This window comes from Stenella coeruleoalba (assembly GCF_951394435.1).
Source record: "Stenella coeruleoalba genome assembly, chromosome: 3".
In the NCBI taxonomy this organism is placed as follows: domain Eukaryota; kingdom Metazoa; phylum Chordata; class Mammalia; order Artiodactyla; family Delphinidae; genus Stenella; species Stenella coeruleoalba.
This window is the reverse complement of record NC_137148.1, coordinates 152,034,748-152,056,739: the sequence shown is the minus strand read 5'-3', so window position 1 is coordinate 152,056,739 and position 21,992 is coordinate 152,034,748. Positions and strand designations below refer to the sequence as shown.

General features: G+C 36.1%; 1 protein-coding gene across 1 annotated transcript in view; it reads right to left on the bottom strand.

Moving 5' to 3' along the window:
- LOC307184913 (uncharacterized protein) overlaps positions 1-20,628 on the bottom strand; it is a gene marked incomplete at its 5' end in the record, with an annotated part of 35,360 nt that extends 14,732 nt beyond the window's left edge. Inside the window, one exon of the mRNA XM_079918667.1 lies at positions 20,620-20,628. Coding sequence (XP_079774793.1) covers positions 20,620-20,628 — 9 coding nt within the window. The remainder of the gene's footprint in view (positions 1-20,619) is intronic.
- Between the last annotated feature and the right edge of the window lie 1,364 nt (positions 20,629-21,992).

Here is a 21,992-nt window from a genome sequence, read left to right as displayed (position 1 = left end):
CCTCCACCCACTACCAGCTCCCACTCATCAGTTCCCCTAGATGTGGTCAGCAATGGCTTTTACATGCAGCGTGCTCACATTATAACATCGCAGACACTCCTCCGTCCTCCAGCCAGTGTGTGAAGTGAAACATTACCATTCCTGTTGAAGAGTCTCTGGTGTGACCACTTTCCCAAGCACAGCAATTCCCCAGCTGACCCTGGGTAACCACTCCTCTGAACTTGGTCTCCATCAGTGGCATGGATGTCTTTCTATGTAGGCTACATGTTTAAGTATTCTTAAACTGCATATCGTATTTTATTTTGTTTTCTCTTGTTACTTGCTTTATTTAGCGTTATCTTTGCAAGGTTCATCCATGCTGACATGTAAAGATCTGTCTAGTTCATGTACTTTCCTCGCTACGTAGGATTCCCATGTAGGGAAATCCAATAATTTATATGTGCATTTTCCTGTTGATGGACATTTAAATTGTTTCGAATTTTAAGTAAGATTTCTTTTTTAAAAAAATTTTATATCTTTTTTAAAGGTTACTTTACATTTACAGTTATTACCAAATATTGGCTATATTCCCTGTGTTCTACAATACATCCTTGAGCCTGTCGTACACCCAGTAGTTTACATCTCTCACTTCCCCACCCCTGTATTGCCCCCTCCTCCCCCTCCGCACTGGCAACCATTAGTTTGTTCTCTATATCGGTGACTCTCCTTCTTTTTTGTTATATTCGTTCAATTGTTGTATGTTTTAGATTCCATTTATAGGTGATATCCTACAGTGTTTCAGAGTTCAAAAGACTCTCACGACAGAAGCCAAAAGGTAAGAGCCATTTTACATTGACAAAAAGCATTTTAACTATGTAGAAGCAGAAAATGAAAAGAATAAACTTTGCATTACATTTAATAAAAGCTTAGGGAGATCTCTGTGGTATATTAGTGAACTTATTTGTGGAAATTTAGCCATGTACATTGTGTTGGAGAGGCACCAAGAGTTCAAGAACTCTCACAATTTGAGTACACAATTGCCTTACTTGTAGGCATGGTGGCAGCCATTTACATAACAATGATTTGGAGGATGTTGTGTTAGTCAGTTCTTGCTGTGATAATGCTTTGGAACAAATCGACCCAAAACTCAGTTCCATAAACAAGAATTTATTTTTCTTGGACCTATTGGCTAGCTGCAGTGGCCCTCTTTTAGACCTCTAGATGGCTGGTTTTGCTCCGTGTTTTGGGTCAGTTTGAGGTCTGTAACACACATCTTCCTCTGGAGCCCAACTGTGAGGCCGCAGCTCCCAGGCCCTGTCTTCTCACAAAGTTCACTGAAACATAAGAGGTGAGCCCAACTGCACAAGCCCATTTAAGGCCTCTGCTGCTCATTGAAGGCCATCATGTCTGCTCACACTTCATTGGCCAAAACATGTCACAGATCTAAGCTGTATTTAGAATATGTGTATTTGTTTAAAGTTGGGTGCCCTCACAGAAGAATATTGCATTTTGGACAGTGTTACCTTAGCATTTTCATTGGCATTTGCAAACGTGATAAACGCCGTGTGCACTTTTTCACCTTTGAGAACTTTCTGAAATTGTGGGACCATTTCTATTGGAAAAGAGGAAGGTACACTTTAGAACTCAACTCTAGTTACGGCATTGTTGGGAGAAGAATTACTGAGATAAGGTCAATACAAGTGAAAGATTTGGGATCACATATTCATCATTAACATTAGCATTCTACAGAACATTCCTGGAGAATTGTGATGCTTGCTTTATGTGATTTCTATCATAAATCATTAGAATTTGACCAAGACACTTCAGTGAAACATACATCATACAGCACATCGCATTTTAGTTTTTCCTACCACTCCACAACTTATCATCAATACTTCACCATAACTCAGAAACAGAAACAGAAACTGAGTGAGTTCATTGTTAGCAGACGGGCTTCACAAGCAATACTAGTGGAAGTTCTTCAAATGATAGCAGACAGTAACTCAAGCCATACAAACAAAACAAAGAATGCTGACTAGAGCAGTTGTGGAGAGAATTATAAAAGATACTGTAATTTCAAATTTCTTCTCCTTTCTTCTCTTAACTAATTTAAAAAGTAAGTGTCTAAACAATATGACTATATTTGGATTGTTCTCTATATAACATAAAAAAATCATATATTTGATGATATGGCACAACGAAGGCAGTGAGAACAAAGCTGTGTTAGAATAAAAATGACAGTAGATCATAAGCTGAATCCGCAGGAAGAAAGGAAGAGAACCAGAAATGGTAAATAGATTAACCGGACAAACTCAAAAATATTTATTTGCTCAACTTTCTTCTCTAAGCTCTTTGAAAAAATAAGCTTGTGAGAAGTAATTATTATAATAATATGTTGTTAAGTATGTAACATATATAAATGTAATAAAAACAAAAAAGAGGGGAAGGCATACAGCTCTATAAAAGTACAGTTTCTGTTTCTATCTGGAATGAACCTAGTAAAAATCTGAAGAGATTCTGAGATGTATTACATAAGCCCTAGTGCAGCCATTACTCAAACAATGTGGTTAAAAATCATTAAAGGAATTACATGTTACGGTAGAAAATATCTACCTACTATAAAAGGAAACTGGAGGAACAATAACAAAAAAGCAAAAACATGAGGCATGTAGAAAACCAAAGGTAAAATGATAGACATAAATAAATCCTACCATATCAATAATAAAAACTAAATGTAAATGAATTAAACAGTATAATCAAAAGGCATATATTGTCGAACTGGGTATTAAAAAATGTTTTCTATAGGAGACACTCCTTGGATTCAAAAGTCTAATGTGTACAAAGTAAAAGGATGAAAAAATATACATCATGCAAATAGCAACCGTAAGCATTGCTGAAGTGGCTATACTAATACCAGAAAAAATAGACTTTAAAACAAACAAAAAAGTTACTAGATATGAAAAGGGACATTTTATGATAAAGAAAGGGAAGATACAAAAATCTTTACCCTATTTGCCCTGAATAAGGTAAAACCAAAATACACGAAGAAGAAAATACCAAAATCCATGAAGAATTGAAGGAAAAAATAGATAATTGCACAACATTGGGTAGAGGCTTCAGTACTCCACAGTCAATAATGGATAGAACAGTTAGGCAGAAGATCAACAACGATATAGAAGACTTGGACAAGACTATGAATTAACAAGACCTAATAAATGTTTACAGAACACTCAACCAAAGAGTAAAATACTCATCCTGCTCAACCACATGTGAAACGTTTCCAGCATAGATGACATGCTAGGCTGTAAGAGAAGAGATTGAAACCCACATACATTGCTGGTGGGAATGTAAAATGGTGCGGCCATTTTACAAAACAGCTTGAGAGTTCCTGCAAGTGTTAAACATAGAGTTACCCTATGACCCAGCAGTTCCAGTACTAAATATATACCTAAGAGAAATAAAAACTTATGTCTGCACAAAAGCTTGTACGTGAATGTTCATAGAAGCATATTTCTAAAAACAAAAGGTGGAAATAATTCAAATGACAACTGGATAAATGAATAAACAAAATGTGGAATATCCATACAATAGAATAGCATTCAGCTATAGAAAGGAACGATCTACTGATCCATGTTACAACATAGATGAACCATGAAAGCATTATGTAAAGTAAAAGCAGCCACTCACAAAAGATCACATATTGTACGGTCCCATTTATATGAAATGCCCAGAATAGCAAATCTGTAGAGACAGGAAGTAGATGAGTGGTTGCCTAGGGCTGAGAGGGTTGAGGAGATTGAAAAAAGCTTGTTAATGTGTAATGGGTTTTTTGTGGGGGGACAGAAATCTAAAATTGGATTGTTGTGATGCTTACCCAAGTCTTTTAGTGGTTACACTCAGAACCACTGAATTGTATACATTAAAGTGTTGAAATTATGGTATTTAAATAACATCCCAATAAAGCTGTTAAAATTATGACAATTTTATATTTATAAATTTGAAAATTCATCGAAAATGACAAATTCTTTAAAAATGCAAGCTAACAAGACTAACCCAAGAAAGAAAACATATCTCAAAAACCTATATCTACTGCAAAAGTTGTTTGTATAATTAAGTACCTTTACAGAAAATGATTGCCAGGGATAAATGGCTTTCCAAGTAAATTCTTCCAAATATTTAGGGAAGAAATATTGGTAATCTTACATAAAAATCTTCCAGGAGACAGAAAAGTATATATTGCTCAAATATTTATAAGGCCAACATAAGCTTCAGATCAAAACTAAAAAGAATATTACAAGAATAGAATCACAGGCCAGTTTCTCTTTTGAACATGCATGCAAAATGTGTAAACAGAAGCACAAACTGTATCCATGGTATGTAAAACAATCATATATCACAATCAAAGTAGCTTTATTCTAGTAATGCAAGGTTGGTTTAATGTTCAAACATGAAACTGATCCCAGGAATGAATTAGAGTGGGAAAAAAAGTCATTTAAAACAGAAGTCTTGGGACTTCCCTGGTGGTCCAGTGGTTAGAACTTGGCGCTTTCACTGCTGGGGCCCTGGGGTCCAATTCCCGGTCAGGGAACTAAGATCCTGCAAGCCATGAGGCAGGGCCCCCCCCCCCCCCCCGCCAAAAAAAAAAAGGAAAAAAAGAAGACAACCAGGAGAAGCAGAAGATCGAATAAACATAACAGATAACACCTTATGAAAAGTAGGTGAAGATTATGGAATATTCTAAAATTTTAAAACAAAAAGAAACATTTAAAGATTCAAGAGGATGTGACAAATATTGTACATAGGCAAAGAATAAAATAAAATAAAATAAACGGATGATGGGAGCCCAAAAATCCAGATGCCCATGTCCTGTCTCTGAAGATTCTCATTCAATGGGTTATGCATTTCCTCTATGTTTAAAAACCTACAGGTGTTATAAAGCAGAAACTAACACACCATTGTAAAGCAATTATACTCCAATAAAGATGTTAAAACACAACCAAACAAACCTACAGGTGATTCTGATATGATGCACAGACAATGTAAAGCTTCTGCTTTACAGGAAATAATACCAGATTATTTTGTTATTTTATAGTTATAGTAACAGGTTGTACTATTGACTGGTAAGTCTGATGTCAAAATGCACTCCCCACTAGGGATATAAAAGGAACTAATAGTCTCTACGGCTACTTGGTGGCAGCATGCATGTATCGCAAGGGCAATTATTGTAGGAATCCAAATGAGTGGAACATTTTAGAATTGGAAGACTACATACAGATCATCTAGTCAAGCTTCCAACTATGATAGTTGTGAAAACTAAGGCCCATATAAAAGAAATGATTTATCTCCAAAGAGCGTTAGTGAAAGAGTATGAAATTAAAAATATCTCTGAACTTTTAATTTAATGCTGTTTTTATTAATCTCATGTATTAGCTTAAACTTCAGTGTGACAGATTTGGGATTGAATTCTTGCTCAGATTTACTGATTGCGTGCCTTTTAGTAAGTTACTAAAACACTTTTTTAAAAAAAAATAGATTTATTTATTTATTTTTGGCTGCGTTGGCTCTTCCTTGCCATGCGCGGGCTTTCTCTAGTTGCGGTGAGCGGGGGCTACTCTTTGTTACGGTGCGCGGGCTTCTCATTGTGGTGGCTTCTCTTTGTTGCTGAGCACGGGGTCTAGGTGTGTGGGCTTCAGTAGTTGTGGTTCACGGGCTCTAGAGTTCAGGCTCAGTAGTTGTGGCGCATGCTCTTAGTTGCTCCGTGGCATGTGGGAGCTTCCCGGACCAGGGCTCAAACCCGCGTCCCCTGCACTGGCAGGCAGATTCTTAACCACTGCACCACCAGGGAAGCCCTACTAAAACACTTTTAACTTCGCTTTTCACATATGTAAAATGGTGAGCCTTGGCTGATATAGAATATGAGATAACCTAGCACTGTTCTTAACACATACACGTAGTTAACACTTTTTGGCTCTCATCCCTCTTAAACAGCCTCTATCCTCTTAACAATGAAAGTGTGTTTCAGCTAGCAAAGCACCCCAGAGCTGACCACATTCTGGCAAGAGATATAGGATTCTTTTTCTTGCTGGTGGTTCTTTATACCTGATATTTGAACTGCACTGAAACATGAACATCTCTTGTTTATACTGTATTAATGGATTGATGAATCTGATAATTTGATAGATGAATTTTAAAAAGTAATATGCAGGAAAAAAAGTAATATGCAGGAATTGAGCTGCCTTACTCTCAAGAAATATAATTTGATAGTGGTGGCTAAAACGATAAACAGTGTTTGCACAGGGAGTCCATATTGGATGTGAACTACCTGTACTCCCATTTGTCTATTAAGAATAAATAGAATCCTTTCAAAATCTGTTTTAAAGCACAGTTATTTCCTTCTGACTCATTTAAGTTACCTGCAAGAAACAGACAATCTCCTGAATCCTTGCTTAAAAGGCTTTTAATATAAAGCAGATAATTTTTTGCAACATTTCCCAAACTTTTCATTATCAAATTGGCTGAGGCTTCTCAACGATTATCATTTCACAACAATATCTCCCTTTTCACCTTTTTTAAAAGAGTTGGCCTCGTAGATGTGCCCTTCAAACAGAGCTTCACTCTCAACTTATTTTAAATTTTGTATTCAAACAGTATGAAGAAAACAGGATCAGGGAATTCAGCCATAAAAGTGAATGGATTAATGATACATGCTACATCATGGATGCAACTAAGTGAAAGAAGTCAGGCTCGAAAGGCTCTATATTGTATGCTTCCATTTATATGAAATGTCCAGCAGTGGCAAATCCATACACACGGAAAATATTATACATTAGTGGTTTCCAGGGGTTTGGAAGAGAGGGATATAGGGAATGACTCCTCAAAATGGGTGTATGTTTCCTCTTGGGGTGATGAAAATGTTTTGTAGTTGGACAGTGGTGATAGTTGCACAACATTGTGACAGTAGTAAATTCCACTGAATGGTACAGTGAATTGTAAAATGATCAAAATGGTGGATTTTGTGTTATGTTCATTTTACTACAATAAAAAGGAGAAAGAATTAGGGAAAGACTTAGAGTTTGGGAAACTAAGGTGAACTGGTCAAGAAAAAGACAGCTCTACTGTTGAGTGTTCTCTCAGCTCTCCCAGTGCATTAATCCTCAGCAAAAAGTAGCCTGAACTTGTCGATGATAGTCATTCAACACAGTCCAGGGAAAAGTAAATAAAATAAAACCCAACTCTTCTTCTTTAGCACATCTATGAAAGGTTAACTTGCTGCTCAGCCACGTGGACATTCATGAAATCGTTTCACTTTAGGTGTCCTCTACTTCAGTACTTTACTCACAGCTCATTCACACCTGTAGGCAACAGCATTCCTTAATTGGATGGAATCTGCAGTGCTGGTTGTGATCGGTCTCATGAAAAGAAAAGGGAAGGAGGAAAAAGCCTCCACATTGACTTGGTGGTCTTGACGAAATGGATGCAGAAGACAGCTTGAGTGTCAAACTGGAAACTGTTATTTTCCTTTTCCTTTTCTTTTTATCTTTCCTATCAGGTCTTCTGCCCACTTCCCACCCCCTTCTCTCAAACAGGAAAGACACTAATTAGCTGCTTTTTTGTGTTTTTGGTAAAACACCTATTGTTTTGCGTTTCTTGTTGTTCGGTTTTTACTGCCAAATGAGCTTCAGTGGTTGATGTAGGGGGCCTCTTGGGAACTTAACGTTTTCCAGTTTAAGTGGAAAAGCTTTTTTGTTTGAATTGGCTTTTACTGGGTGCTTCAAGGTTTGCTCTTGGCTCTTTGAAGGGGGACTAAATAGCACTGTGTTTCCTTTGAGGTTCCAATGAAGAAAGGATCCTATGTCCTGGGCACTTTTTGTTGATTTTGCTGTGTGTCCTCTCTAATAGCCAGATGCAGATTCCAGGAGAATGACATAAAAATGAATATAAGTAATCTAATATTTTTACAATTTGCTTTGGCCATACTCCTGGTCTTATTCTACTTGTAGCAGATGGCTTTAAAGAGCATTAGCTATGTATATATTAAAAATAATATAAATATACCAATATTAAATATTATATTGATGTATAAATGTAATATACTAATATTTATATTAGTGTATAACAATTATGTATTATATTAATATATATTTTTGCCTAGCATATATTATATACAAAATATATGAGTAATGAAATGTATTTCTATGGTTAATATGTTCATAATATTAATATGATATATCCTGTAATATTGATTTTAAAACAATTATATCATAATATATAAATATATAATTATTATTATCTGATATAATACACTATAGTTAATATATTCTATATAACACAATATATAATGTATTAGTATAATTGTATTATATAATATAAATATAATACATATATAAAACTATATATCTTTTGGTTATACATTACACATACGAGTATGTATAGCTATTTATAATTTTATTTACATAGGAATCTGGTCATCATAACAATTGATGTAAAAATATGCAATATTTTCAATCAAATGGGCCTTAACCTCACTACCTACACATAACTACTTTTAAAATCTTGAACCCTGTCTAACTCATGCTTCCATATCTCTCAACCTGCTTTTCTACACATGCACATAGACACACGTTTATACATGATATATATGTATACCACCAGTATTCAGTTCAATGTATATAAATATATAATATATAATGATATTCCTGTGTATGTATACAAATATAAATCAAAGGTATGTGTATAGGTATGTATTTCATATGTTTATATAAATATATCATACAAATAATGTATGTGTATATAAATACATGACTGTATACATACATACACAGAAATACACTTATTTAAACAAAAGGGACCTAAATAAACATAGTTCTCTAAGAATAAAAGGTTATGTCTCACTCTTTCAATAACAGTTTATAGTTTTCTACTGTATGTGCTTCTATAATTGTTATGAACATTTCCCATTTTTGTTGAATGTTAAGTTGTTTTAATTTTTTGCCTTTTTTTGTTTTTTGTTTGTTTTTTTGGTACGTAGGCCTCTCACTGTTGTGGCCTCTCCTGTTGCGGAGCACAGGCTCCGGACGCGCAGGCTCAGCGGCCATGGCTCACGGGCCCAGCCGCTCCACGGCATGTGGGATCTTCCCGGACCGGGGCACGAACCCGTGTCCCCTGCATCGGCAGGCAGACTCTCAACCACTGCGCCACCAGGTAAGCCCAGTTTTTTGCCATTATTAATGAAGTTCTGAAAAATATGGTGGGCAAGATTACTTGAAAAACTCTCCTAAAAGAAAAGGGTTAGGTATGCTAGGTTAAATGTACACAACTTATTTTTAAGTGCGTGGTTGATTTTGGAAGTGTGCAGTCGAAATTTCCAGTACCCATGAAGGAAGGGTGGTCCATGTGTGAGAGTGATAGCTCTATTAAGAGTGGATTGAAGATCTTGATAGCTTAGAACAGAAGCTGGAACTCCTGTTTTTATGGAGCCAAATGGCAAATATTTTAGGCTTTGTAGACCAAAGAGGCCAAATTGAGGATATTATTTAGGTACTTAGGTAACCACTTAAAATGCTACCAGTTAAAACGTGAAAACTATTCATAGCTCATAGGCCATAAAAAATAGGCAGCTGTCTGGATTTGGAATACAGGCCGTAGTTGAATGACACACCTGGTATAGAGACTTGCTTTTCAATGGCCATGACCACATGGGAGGCAGGAGGTAAGACTCCATCCCTACTAGATGGGAAGTTAGAACTAAACCTACCTATCCCTGGCTTCACCTTTAATGAAAGGGTGTGCCAGGAGAAAAAAATATCTGCTGGCAAAGGGAGACTAAGAGCAAATTCTCTTGGCCTCTGCTCTGGGTAGGAAACAGGTAGGAAATCTTGAGAATTCTGAACCGCAGATCTGTGTTCACAGTGTTTGGGTTGCAAATTTATTTGCGGTCTTGCAAACAGAAGCTAAGAAATTAACTTACAATGCTCCCAAATCGGTGGTATTCCAAACACAAAACTAAACCCTTTCTGGAGAGGTAGACCTTCAACACAGGCCTATAGCGTTCCCACAGATAAAGTTTAGCTAAACGTGAGCTCATGATCTAAATTTACACAATAATGAAGAAATCAGCTACAAGTGGAGAGAATCAGCAAAAACAATCAATAGCAGAATTAGATTCCCAAGGCCATCCATCAGATGTTGGAATAATCAGGTGCCAGGCAGAAAATATACATAAAACTAGAACTGAAACAAGGAGCAAGGATGTTTTAAAAGACTGGGTAGGATCTTTCAAACATTTTTAGAGTACATGTCATTGTTAAAGCTAAAAACTCGAAGGTCGTGTAATACAGCAGATTAATCGTGGAGAAGAGTGAAATTATGCTGTTTTTAAAAATATGGCAGGTCAGATTTCCTGCCTAATTATATAAGTTGATTTATCTTAAAAAATACACAGTATTTTAAAGACTTATTGGCTGTAAAATAAGTTAAGGGTATTTCAAAGGGCTTCTCTGCAAAGAGAAGTGAGAAGTAGCAAAACACAGAAAGTCGAGGGGAAAAAATGTCAATATATACATGGCTATAGGGTGAACTAAGCCTTAGGCCAGCAACTATGAGGAGGAGCTGACCCTTAGATACGTACAACTAAGCTGGAACCTTCAAAAAGTTCAACTGTTTATAAGTCAAAAGATTTATTAAAATTAATAACCAAGTGTTTTAATTGACATCAGAAGAGTAAAACAATAAACCCTGAGAACATAGAAAAAGAGACAATAAAGATATGAGCAGAACTTAATAAAACAGAAAACAGTATAAAATTGAGGTGATTTAGTAAGTCAAAAGAATATTCTTTGAAAAGATTTAAAAAAACAAACTTTGATTAAGCAAAACAAAAACGTAAGTAAACAATATACAGAAAGAATCAGGACAATGTTATAGCAGAGAGTACAAACAGAGAATATATGAAATGCCAGTAAATTTGAACATTTCTGTAAAGTGGACAATTTCCTAGCTCCTAAAGTTTACCAAAACTGACACAAGCGGAAATTTGTAGCTGGAGTTCTTACACCAGTAAAGGAATTAAGTCAATAGTTTACAAGCTTTCACCAAGAAAATACCAGACCCGGCCAGATCATTTGGGAGGTGAATTCTATCCAACTTCTGTTAAACAGATAACATCAATATTAACAAAGAAAAACTTCTAGGGAGTAGCAAAGGAAGAATGCTCCTTTATTCATCTTATGAAGTCTATATAATCCTAATACTGAAAATAGATTAGGACTGTAAGGAAAAAGAAATTTACAGGTCAAATTTACTTGTAAATATAAAAGGAAAACTTTTAAACTATGATATTAGCTACCCAAGTTCACTAGAGTAAGAAAAAGCACGAGCAAGTTAGGTCATCCAATGTAGTTTAATGTCAAGAATATATATCAATAGATTGAAATCACCACATTTTATTTCTTTCATGTGTCTCTTTAACAAATTGGTAAGTACTTATATTGATCTCTCTTGTACTAGGCACTGTGCCAAGTCACTTACATATTTACTCCTTTAAACCTTCTATCATCCCTGGGGGAAAGTTCTATTTTGCTTCCATTTCTTAGCTAAGACGCTAACCCCCAGGAAACTAAAGCAACATTTGTAAGTTTTTGTGGATGGTCAGTGACGGGACCAGTACAGGAACATCCAAAGTCTGTGCTTGGAAGCAGTGCCCCATGTTGACACTCGCATTACAGATGAAAGGAAAGGAACCATGCACTTACATATAGATTAAATCTCACATTACAGGTTAAAGGAAAGGAACCATGCACTTACATTATAGATTAATACCCACATAACAGGTTAAAGGAAAAAGAAACATGTGCTTCTCTCAAAAGTTGTAAAGAAGGCATATCCATTTCTAAATATATTTCCCAATTTCTTTTGCTTGTTTTCTGACCTTTATAGTGCATTTTGCCATGAGGAAAATTTTAATTCTTATATAATTAAATGTATCCTTTTCTCTTTGTATCTTAGAAAGGTATTCCTCATGAATAATTTATTTCAAGTCTCCCGGGTTTCTGATACTTTTACACTTTCATTATTTTTTAACTTTTAACTGGTTGCTGTATCTAGAATTTAGTAATTCTATGATAGCCATATTTTCCCACTTTTGTTGAATAATTTTTGCTACTGATCCAAAATGTGAATTTTATTTTAATCTCAATTCCCTTATGCTCTTGCATCTAATTTTAAGATACTTCCTATTCCACTGGTTGTTTTGTCTATCTAAAACAAAATGCTACCTTAAAAATAATGTAATTATAATATAATAAATGTCATTAGTAAACAGAATACAATATATAATAAATAGCATAATATAAAATAACAAAATATAATTTACCATATAACAAGGTCAAAGGAGAGCAAAAGTATACAGTCACTTGAAATATCCCCCAAAAGATATTTTATAAAATTCAATATTCATTTGTAATTTAAAAGAAAGAGTAAAATAGGGATTGATGAATGCTTCCAAAATAAGAAGAAATTATATGTCTAAAAGAGAAAGAGGTAAGTGATAGACTTTAGTAACACTGGCAATAAATGCAGGACAAGATGAGGATGCCTGATGTAATGTTAAAGAAGAAGTATTATGTAACATTGTGTTTGCAGCACTGATGAGTTCAGTGAAAAGAGAATCTCATAGAAAAGAGTATCTCGTTCTTCTTAATGTATGTACACTTGTCCATTGCATGAACATAACAGCTTATTTAACCAATATGTTACTGATCTGCATCTGGATTTCTAGGTTTTCATGGAATTTTATTATGCACAGTTGTTTCAAACACTAGGACTTCCTCTTATGTTTATATCTTTTGAAAGAAACACTATCTCCACCGATGATTTATCTGTGCTGGCTGCTAGCTGACTTTGGGTACTTCTCAGTTCTTCCCTTTACCTTCCTAGTCAATATGAAAAGGGAAGGCAAGAAGGTCTCCTGTTTCGAGACTGTAAAGATAGGTCTTGGTGATAAAGTCTTGGTGGTAAAGGCTAAAAGTATTAACCCAGAACAAATGTTTTTCCAGCTGTAACTGTGTGTGATTCCCTTGGCTTGATTCCGTAGAGGATGTAAGACAAGACTGTAGAATCTGCCCTCAAAGAGCTTCCAGTAGGATGAGCTAAGTCAAGTATGGTGGCATATCTAATTCAAGACAAAATATCACGTCTCCTTTTCTCTCCTGGCAAAACTTGGTGGAGTGAATGTCGAAGTCACTGTATGCTTTAAATTAAAGCAACACAATAAATCGTGTATTGGAAGGTGATTATTCTGGTCTCTTTGTGGAGACGAATTGGAAGTTGTCTAGAAGAAGGAAAATTAGGTTAACCAAAGTTAAACTCATAAAAAATTGAGCATTAATTAAATATCTGTGGTCTATGTTTCTCTTTGATCATAACTTCTCCCAATTTATAGACCTCTTTGATACCTGATTAATCCTTGTCAAAGATGCAGTTAACTGATTATTACTGTGTATTAGGTTTTGCCTGGGCCCTGAAGAAACTATCCTAAATCACCAGCTATGATTGTCACTTGATTTCCTCACAGAGAACAATCAGAACTCCTTGTCTTAAGTGGCTTGGGATGTGAAACTAGTTAGTCTCTTAGATACTGTTAGAGGACCCTACAGAGCCCATTGGTGAAAGTTTGGAAAACACTGGGCTTCTTAAAATTGATTCTTGTAGTGCTTCAGGAAAGATCACTGAACCAAAAGGATAACGGTGTTTCTGGTTCTGTTGTTAGTGTTCTCCATGGAAACATTGCTGAAGCTTCTGGACTCAATTTCCTTCCCCATGTGTGAATGTCACTGAAAATATCCAACTCCATTCTATCCCCATGTAACTTCAGAAACTAAGCAAAATGAAGACTCAAAATTCATTTCAAATAATGAAATGAATATATAACGTAGAATGGAACTGGGAAAATACCTGGTTTAAATTCTAGAAAGTACCAACTATACAATTCTGGATAAGTTGCTTCATCTTGCTTAGTCTGATTTAACGCCCATCTCACAGGATGTTATGATGATTAATTTAATATCTTTGTATAACGTACAGTGTTATGTAATTTCTTCTTGTTTTTCTTGAGTAAATTCATATCCTTAAGCAACTCACTGTAAACAATAGTTACTTACTTGCTTAAATTACTCTTATCTTCTATTATCAGCTGAATTGTGTCCTGCTCAAGTTAATATGTGGAAGTCTTAACCCCCAATACCTGGTAATATGACTGTATTTGGAGATAAGGCCCTTAAATAGGTAACTGAGGTCAAATGAGGTCAAATGGGTGGGCTTTAATCCAATATGACTGGTGTCCTTATAAAAAGAAAATATTAGGACACAGACATGCACAGAGAGAAGACCATGTGAAGACAAAAGGAAAACATGGCATCTACAAACCAAGAAGAGATACTTGAGAAGAAATCAATCCTGCTGACACCTTATGTCAGATTTCTAGCCTCTAGACCTGTGAGTGAGTAAATTTCTGTTGTTTAACCTCCTCAGTCTCTGGTACTTTGTCATGGCAGCTCTAGGAAACTAATACAACTTTTTATGGCCTCCTTGTCTCATGTTGAAAGTTCAATATTTGGCATCATAGCTAGGAAACAAAAATATCATCTACATTCCTTGTTGTAGTCTTTCTTCCCCATTCTCATTGCTAGTAATTTCCATATTTGGGTCTGTTTTCGGTGCCTTGTAAACAGAGCGTTACGCTCATTTCTGGTCTTACTGCTAATATACAGTAAATGTGCAGATACTGAATAGATTTTGGAGAAGTGCAGCATATAGTTGGCACATGTGTGTATGTGTGTGTATTCATATAATTTATACTTTTTCTCTATTTTCTTCCTTTGGTGAGCTAAGATTCTCTGCTTTTGTGACTAGTACTCCTGAATACTAATCCCTGAATTTAATTCACCAAAAATTGCCAAAAATAATAATAATATGGGGAAAGAGAGAGTGATAGAGGGAGAAGAACAAACAATCAGGCAAGGGCAGTACTGTGAATTATTAGGGTCTTATTAATAAGATTATGTTAGTCTAGCGGAAATGACCGTAAATATCATCAGTGAGCCCAGTTGGTCTTTACTGACTGCTAGACACATCCCTGAGTTCTGTTCTTAGTCTCCAACTGTGTGATTACTACTGTCTGGAAGTATTATTTGAACAACTAAAGTCACTTAATGGAAAAGGAATATGTCTTTAAAGAATCAACAGTAAGTTTTCTATCTGATTACAAAGGAATGTTGACTATCTGGAAACCTCAGTCATATCTGTAAGCAGGAAAGCATTGGCTATTAAAAGTGGATGATATAAAAAGATGAGCAGAAACTTTGGCGATAGGTATACCTGGATTTAATTCTCACTCCTACCGCTTAGCAGCTGGATAGCCTTAGGCAAGTTTCATACCTCCCTGAAATTCACTTAATTCAGTCTGTAAAATGGCATAATAACTTATTATAGCATCCTTTTAGGAATTTTAAATCAGTTATTGAAATAAAAGTACACAATATATAGACAAGTATGGATTCCTCAATAGGTGTTTGACTTTTCATTTCTCCATTATCCCACCCGCATCAAATAAAGAAAAATACTTTTTAAAATTTATGAATATTTCATTGTTCTAAAGTTAAAGCCATAAAAATAGAAATAATCAAATGGCCTACTATCATACCATTAGAAGAAAAAAAAAGTGTTCATGAGAGTTCCATATTAGAATACAAATTTTCCTTAGGCACCTGTTTATGTATGCTATTCTGCTCTTTACAATAAATAATTAAATTTAAAAGACTTAATTCCTCACTTTTAAGACCTTATTAGTTTACAAATTACATATTGACCTATGCTACATTTTATACCGACCCATGCTAATGAATTCAGTGCAGAAAACAAAAAAAACTGCACTCAAGCAAACTACATATATATATATATATATATATTACTTAAATGCATTTATATCCTACCATGTCTCATAAAGCATTGTGGTAACTCACCGGAATACAGACAATCAAATATAATGGCAAAAGCACTTAATATAAACAGGGCCAAGGAAACATAGACAGAAGATGAAGAAAAGATGAGGGAAATGTGAACAGGAGGAAGTGTAGTTAATCGAGTTGTATGTTTTGACCTTAAGATTCTCTGTGTGGGGACTTCCCTGGTGGAACAGTGGTTGGGAATCCTCCTGCCAGTGCAGGGGACATGGGTTCGGGCCCTGGTCTGGGAAGCTCCCACATGCCGCGGAACAACTAAGCCCGTGCGCCACAACTACTGAGCCTGTGCTCTAGGGCCACTGAGCCACAACTACTGAAGCCCGCGTGCCACAACTACTGAAACCCTAGCGCCTAGAGCCCGTGCTGCACAACGAGAGAAGCCAAGGCAATGAGGAGCCTGCACACCACAATGTAGAGTAGCCCCCACTCGCCCCAACTAGAGAAAGCCCATGTGCAGCAACAAAGACCCAACACAGCCAAAAATAAATAAATTTATTAAAAAAAAGATTCTCTGTGGATAAAACAACATGTAAATAATTGGTTACAAAGCCATATTATTTGAAGGTGCCAGACTGCACATTAACAGTCTGACACAAAGGGACAGCACAGGATAACTATTCAAAGATAAAGATTTTTAAATCTTTGCAGTTTGAAACCTTTTAGAGCAAGTATAATGAGCTCGACACACATTTCAACACTCCACATGTTAATCACATGTTCAAAGCATGTCTCAAAGTCATTGGAAATAGTTGCTGTCTCTGTCTCTGATATGTAAAACAGACCTGTGATGTGTAAAACTCAGGAGGTATTGATATCCACTTTTTGGCATCTGAACAGGAAACAAAGTTGTTTCGCAGTGATAATAAAGAATGAAGTAAATGCAACAGTCAAATAAAAGACAAAGTACTGAGGGAATGTATTAACAAAACGAATCCAACTAAATTCTGGTGGCCTGGGGCCTACGATTGTACACACTGCATGGAAATACCCCAGCCTAAATACTGGCATAGGAGGAAGGGTACTGCTAGGCCCATCACAGTATAATCCTTTTAAATGTCCCTTTCAAGGTTGTCTCCACTCAACACTGAGTATAGGAAATCTTCCCATCCGGCAGAAACACTGGCTGCACAATGATTGACCAAGAAATTAACACACTAATGAATAAATGATGCTAATTTATTTCTATCCCTGACAACGGGAAACAGCACACACTCTGTGTCAATGATATGTCCTCTTTCCCACTTTTCTAAATGGTCAAGTATGATTTTCCCTTCATTGCTTTATATCATGTGTGGCAGGCATGATGGGAAATGGCTACCAATGGTTCTGTTATTGATTTCTACCTTCATTTCACTGTGGCTAAAGAAGATACTTTGTATGATTTCAGTTTCTTAAAAATGTATTGGTACTTGTATTGTGGTGTAACATATGGTCTTTCCTGGAGAATGTTCCACGTGTACTTGAGAAAAATGTGTATTCTGCTGTTGTTGAGTGGAGTGATCTATATATGGCTGTTAGGTTTAGTTGGTTAAATGTGTTATTCAGTCCCCCTACCTCTCTACCGATCTTCTGTCTAGATGTGTTATCCATTATTGAAAGCAAGGTATTGATCTCCAACTATAATTGTAGAACTATCTATTTCTTCCTTCAATTCTGTCAATGTCTGCTTCACATATTTGGGGGATGTTTGGTACATATATGTTTATAGTTGTTATATCTTCTTGATAGATTGAACTTGTTATCAACATATAGTGGCCTCCTTTTCCTCTTGTGATAGTTTTTGATTTAAAGTTTATTTTGTGTGATATTAACGTAGCCATCCCAGATCTACCTTCCTTCCTTCCTTCCTTCCTTCCTTCCTTCCTTCCTTCCTTCCTTCCTTCCTTCCTTCCTTTTTCTCTCTCTCTCTTTCTTTCTTTTTGTTACTATTTGCATGGGATATTTTATTCTGTGCTTTAACTTTCAACCAACTTGTGTCTCTTGAAATCAAGTGAGTTTTGTGCGGACAGCATATACTTGGATTATGGATGTTTTTAAGGTCCATTCTGCCAATATTTATCTTTTTATTGGAGAGCTTAATCCACTTTTTCAAAAATTACTGATGAGGAAGAACTTAATTCTGTCTGTTTCCTGGCTGTTTTCTGTATGTCTTATGCATTTTTTGCCCCTCATTTACTCCATTACTGACTTCTTCTGTGCTTAGCCGATTTTGTTGTAGTGAACTCTTGATTCCTTTTTCATTTCTTTTTGCATATAGTCTATTGATATTTTCTTTGTGGTTATCAAGAAGATTACATTCACCCTTCTAAAGTTCAACCAATATCATTTGAATTGGAACCAACTTCAATAGCACACAGAAACTCTGTTCCTCTACAGTTCCATTCCTCCTCCTTACATTATTGTTGTCACAAATTACACCTCTATACTTTGTGAGCCCAATAACATGGATTTATGATTATTTTATGCATTTGTTTTTTCAATCATGTAAGAAATAAAAAGTAGAGTTACAAGCCAGTAGCACAATACTGGCTTTAGTATCTGCCCATGTATTTATCTTTACTGGAGATTTCTATTTCTTTATACAGCTTCGAGTTGCTGGCTAGTGTCCTTTCATTTCAACCTGAAGGTTCAATTTAGCATTTGTCATAGGGCAGTGTTAGGAAGTTGTAAAACAAACGCCCTCAGCCTTTGTTCATCTGGGAATGTGTTAATTTCTCCCTAAGTTTTGAAACCAGTTTGGCCAAATATAGAATTCTTGGTGGACAATTTTTTTCTTTCAGCACTTTAAATATGTCTGGCTTCTTCCGTGGTTTCAGATAGGAAATTAGCTATGAATCTTTTTGAGGATCCCTGCTTTGTAACAAATTTGTTTTTTCTTTCTCCTTTGGGAGTAAAGATTCTTTCCCTGTCTTTTGGCATCTGAGAGTTTGATTATATTGTTTCTTGTTCTGGCGTTCCTTGAGGTTCTCTTAGTCCTGAAATCAGGCAAAGATTTACAGCAACCAAACACATACTGAACCAGGGAAGAGGCAATTGGAAAAAGGCAGGAAAGCTTTGTGGCATTTTTACTTGCCCTTGCCCCATCCACTGTTAGTGTAGTGGTGGTCTTAAAGTGGTGGGGTCTTAATGCAGTGATAGTCTTAAAGTAGCAGCAGGCCATTCCTAGTATGGGACCCTCAATCCTGCTTCAGGAGGGAGCAGAAGAGACCGTACTCTCGGATTATTATGTGTATCTGTTCTAACCTGTCTGGGAGCTACCTGAAGGACTGACACAAGATGCTTATCTCTGTCTTAGCTAACCTGGAACACAGTCTGGAAAAGCAGCGGTCATTGCTCAAAAAAAGTGCAAAGCAGAGATGCCTGGGGCAGAAGACTGTGCATTGAAATACAATAGACCACATAAGATGCAGGAGCAAAAGTTGGCGGAGATTCTTTGGGAACTTAGAACATACAAAAAGTACACATGTGTCCAGAGAAATTAAGAAAGCCACATGCATACTCAAGATAAGATGCATGTTCTGAAAACACCAGAGGAGTCTAAGCTTTTACCATGGGCTGAGCCCTGAACTCAGTGCAGGTCAGCTAAATGTTGAAGGAGTGATCCAGCAATCTGCACAATGGGGAGAGGTGTGTGGTTTTGAGTGTGCATGTGGATGTGCTTGTGTATATTTGTTTTTGTTTGTCTTAGGTGCAGGAATTCAAGGACATCTCTGTCAAAACATTAGCTAAACATGAACTAAAGGAACAGAGACTTCAGTGCCTACATACGATAAGGAGTACAGTCATTGCAAAACTAGTTTGGAAAGGTCCCTAAACAAACAGACTACTACAGCCTTCAACAATCCAAAGGCCAGAAAACCCTGGGAAAGTAGGAGAATCTGATTTCCATAGACACCACATTATAATATTTGAAAGCCAGATGTTCAGCCAAAAAACTCACAAGGTATACAAAGACATGGTAAAGTATGGTCCATTTAAGAAAACAAATTAATTGATGACACCATCCCTAAGGAAGCCCAGACTTTTCTCCATTGCATATTCTTGCCTCCTTTGTCATAGATTGATTGACCATAAGTGCATGGGTTTCTTTCTGGGCTCTCTATTCTGTTCCAGTGATGGATGTTTTTGTGCCGGTACCATACTGTTTTGATTACTGTAGGTTTGTAGCACAGTCTGAAGCCAGGGAGCATGATTCCTCCAGTTGTGTTCTTCTTTCTCAAGACTGTTTTAGCTATTCAGGATCTTTTGTGTTTCCATACAAACTTTAAAATTATTTGTTCTAGGTCTGTGGAAAATGCCCTTGATATGTTGATACAGACTGCATTGAATGCGTAGATTTCCTTGGGTATGATGGTCATTTTAACAATATTAATTCTTCCAATCCGTGACCACGGTATATCTTTCCAGCTGTTTGTGTCATCTTTCATTTCTTTTATGAGTGTCATATAGTTTCCTGGGTTCAGGTCTTTTACCTCCTTAGGCAGGTTTATTCTTATGTATTTTATTCTTTTTTATGCGATTGTAAATGGGATTGTTTCCTTAATTTCTCTTTCTGATAGTTCACTGTGAGTGTATAGAAATACAAAATTCATATATAGAAATCTATTGTATCCTGCAAATTTACCAAGTTCATGTTTGCGCTCAAATAGTTTTTTGATGGTGTCTTTCAGATTTTCTGTGTATCATGCCATCTGCAAACAGTGACAGTTTTACTTTTTCCTTTCCATTTTGGAGTCCTTTTATTTATTTATTTTTTCTTGTCTGATTGCTGTGGCTAGGACTTCCAAAACTCTGTTCAATAAAAGTGGTGAGAGTGGGCATCCTTGTCTTGTTCCTGATCTTAGGGGAAATGCTTTCAGCTTTTCACCATTGAGTATGTTAGCTATGGGCTTGTCATATATGGCCTTTATTATGTTGAGGTATGTTCCCTCTGTGCCCACTTTCTGGAGAGTTTTTACCATGAATGGATATTGAATTTTTTCAAAAGCTTTTTCTGCATCTATTGAGATGATCGTATGGTTTTTAGTCTTCAATTTGTTACTGTGATGATAAGAGACCTAAGACAGCTACAGAGGCTAAGTGTCCTTTCTTCCCTGAATGGGTAGGTATCCTTGTTCTGCCTTCTAATTGAGTTAGTATCTGAGTAAAGAACTGCCAGGTGTCATTTAGTTCACAGTACACTGCTGTGGCAATATAGAAATGAATTTGCCTAAGTCATTTGGCTTTTCTCAATTATAGTAAATGAATATACTGAATGAATACTTCAACTTAAGGAAATGTTCTTAAAAATATATTAATGTAGGCAACTTCAGTGGAGAACTGAAAACAAAACAAAACATTCAGGTAAAGGGTTGAAATAAAAGTACACTCAGTTGTATCCAGTTTCCTCTTGTAAATCTCTCTTTTTAATTTGAGTGGACAGTCACTTGAGAATATCTGACTTGGGGCTAAGGAAATCTAAGCCTTCTTGGCCACACTGTATTCTCTTATGTCATTTACTAAAGACACCAGTTGGGCTGCTGAAAAAAGGTGGGAAAAATCAATCCCTCACATCCAAAGGGCGGCTCTTGAAAATATGTGTGTTGTTGTAGTTATTTTGCTCTTCTGGCCTCAGAAGTTCTAATCTTAACCTTAGCCCCTCATGGAGAGAGACTTTGTAAACCAGTTCCCACGTTACTCATTATGTGACCGTTGAAAAAGAGAAACCCAGCACTTTTCCTGTGCTTTCAACCAGTTATCTTCTTCAAAAATCTGTTTGGATTGTTATACCTTAATCTTGCCTGGCAAGGGACTTATGGGAAGGTTCTTATTGTTTGAAAGTTTGGTGCCAGTATCTGCAAAGAAAGAAGAAAGATGTGTTTATCAAACATCCCAATAGTGAAGGTGTGTGAAAGCAACTTTTGAAAAAGTTAATCTGTCAGAGTTTAGCCGTATTATTACATTTTATTTTATTCATTGAAAATAAATAATTATCAATGAATCCTTTCTACATTTTCT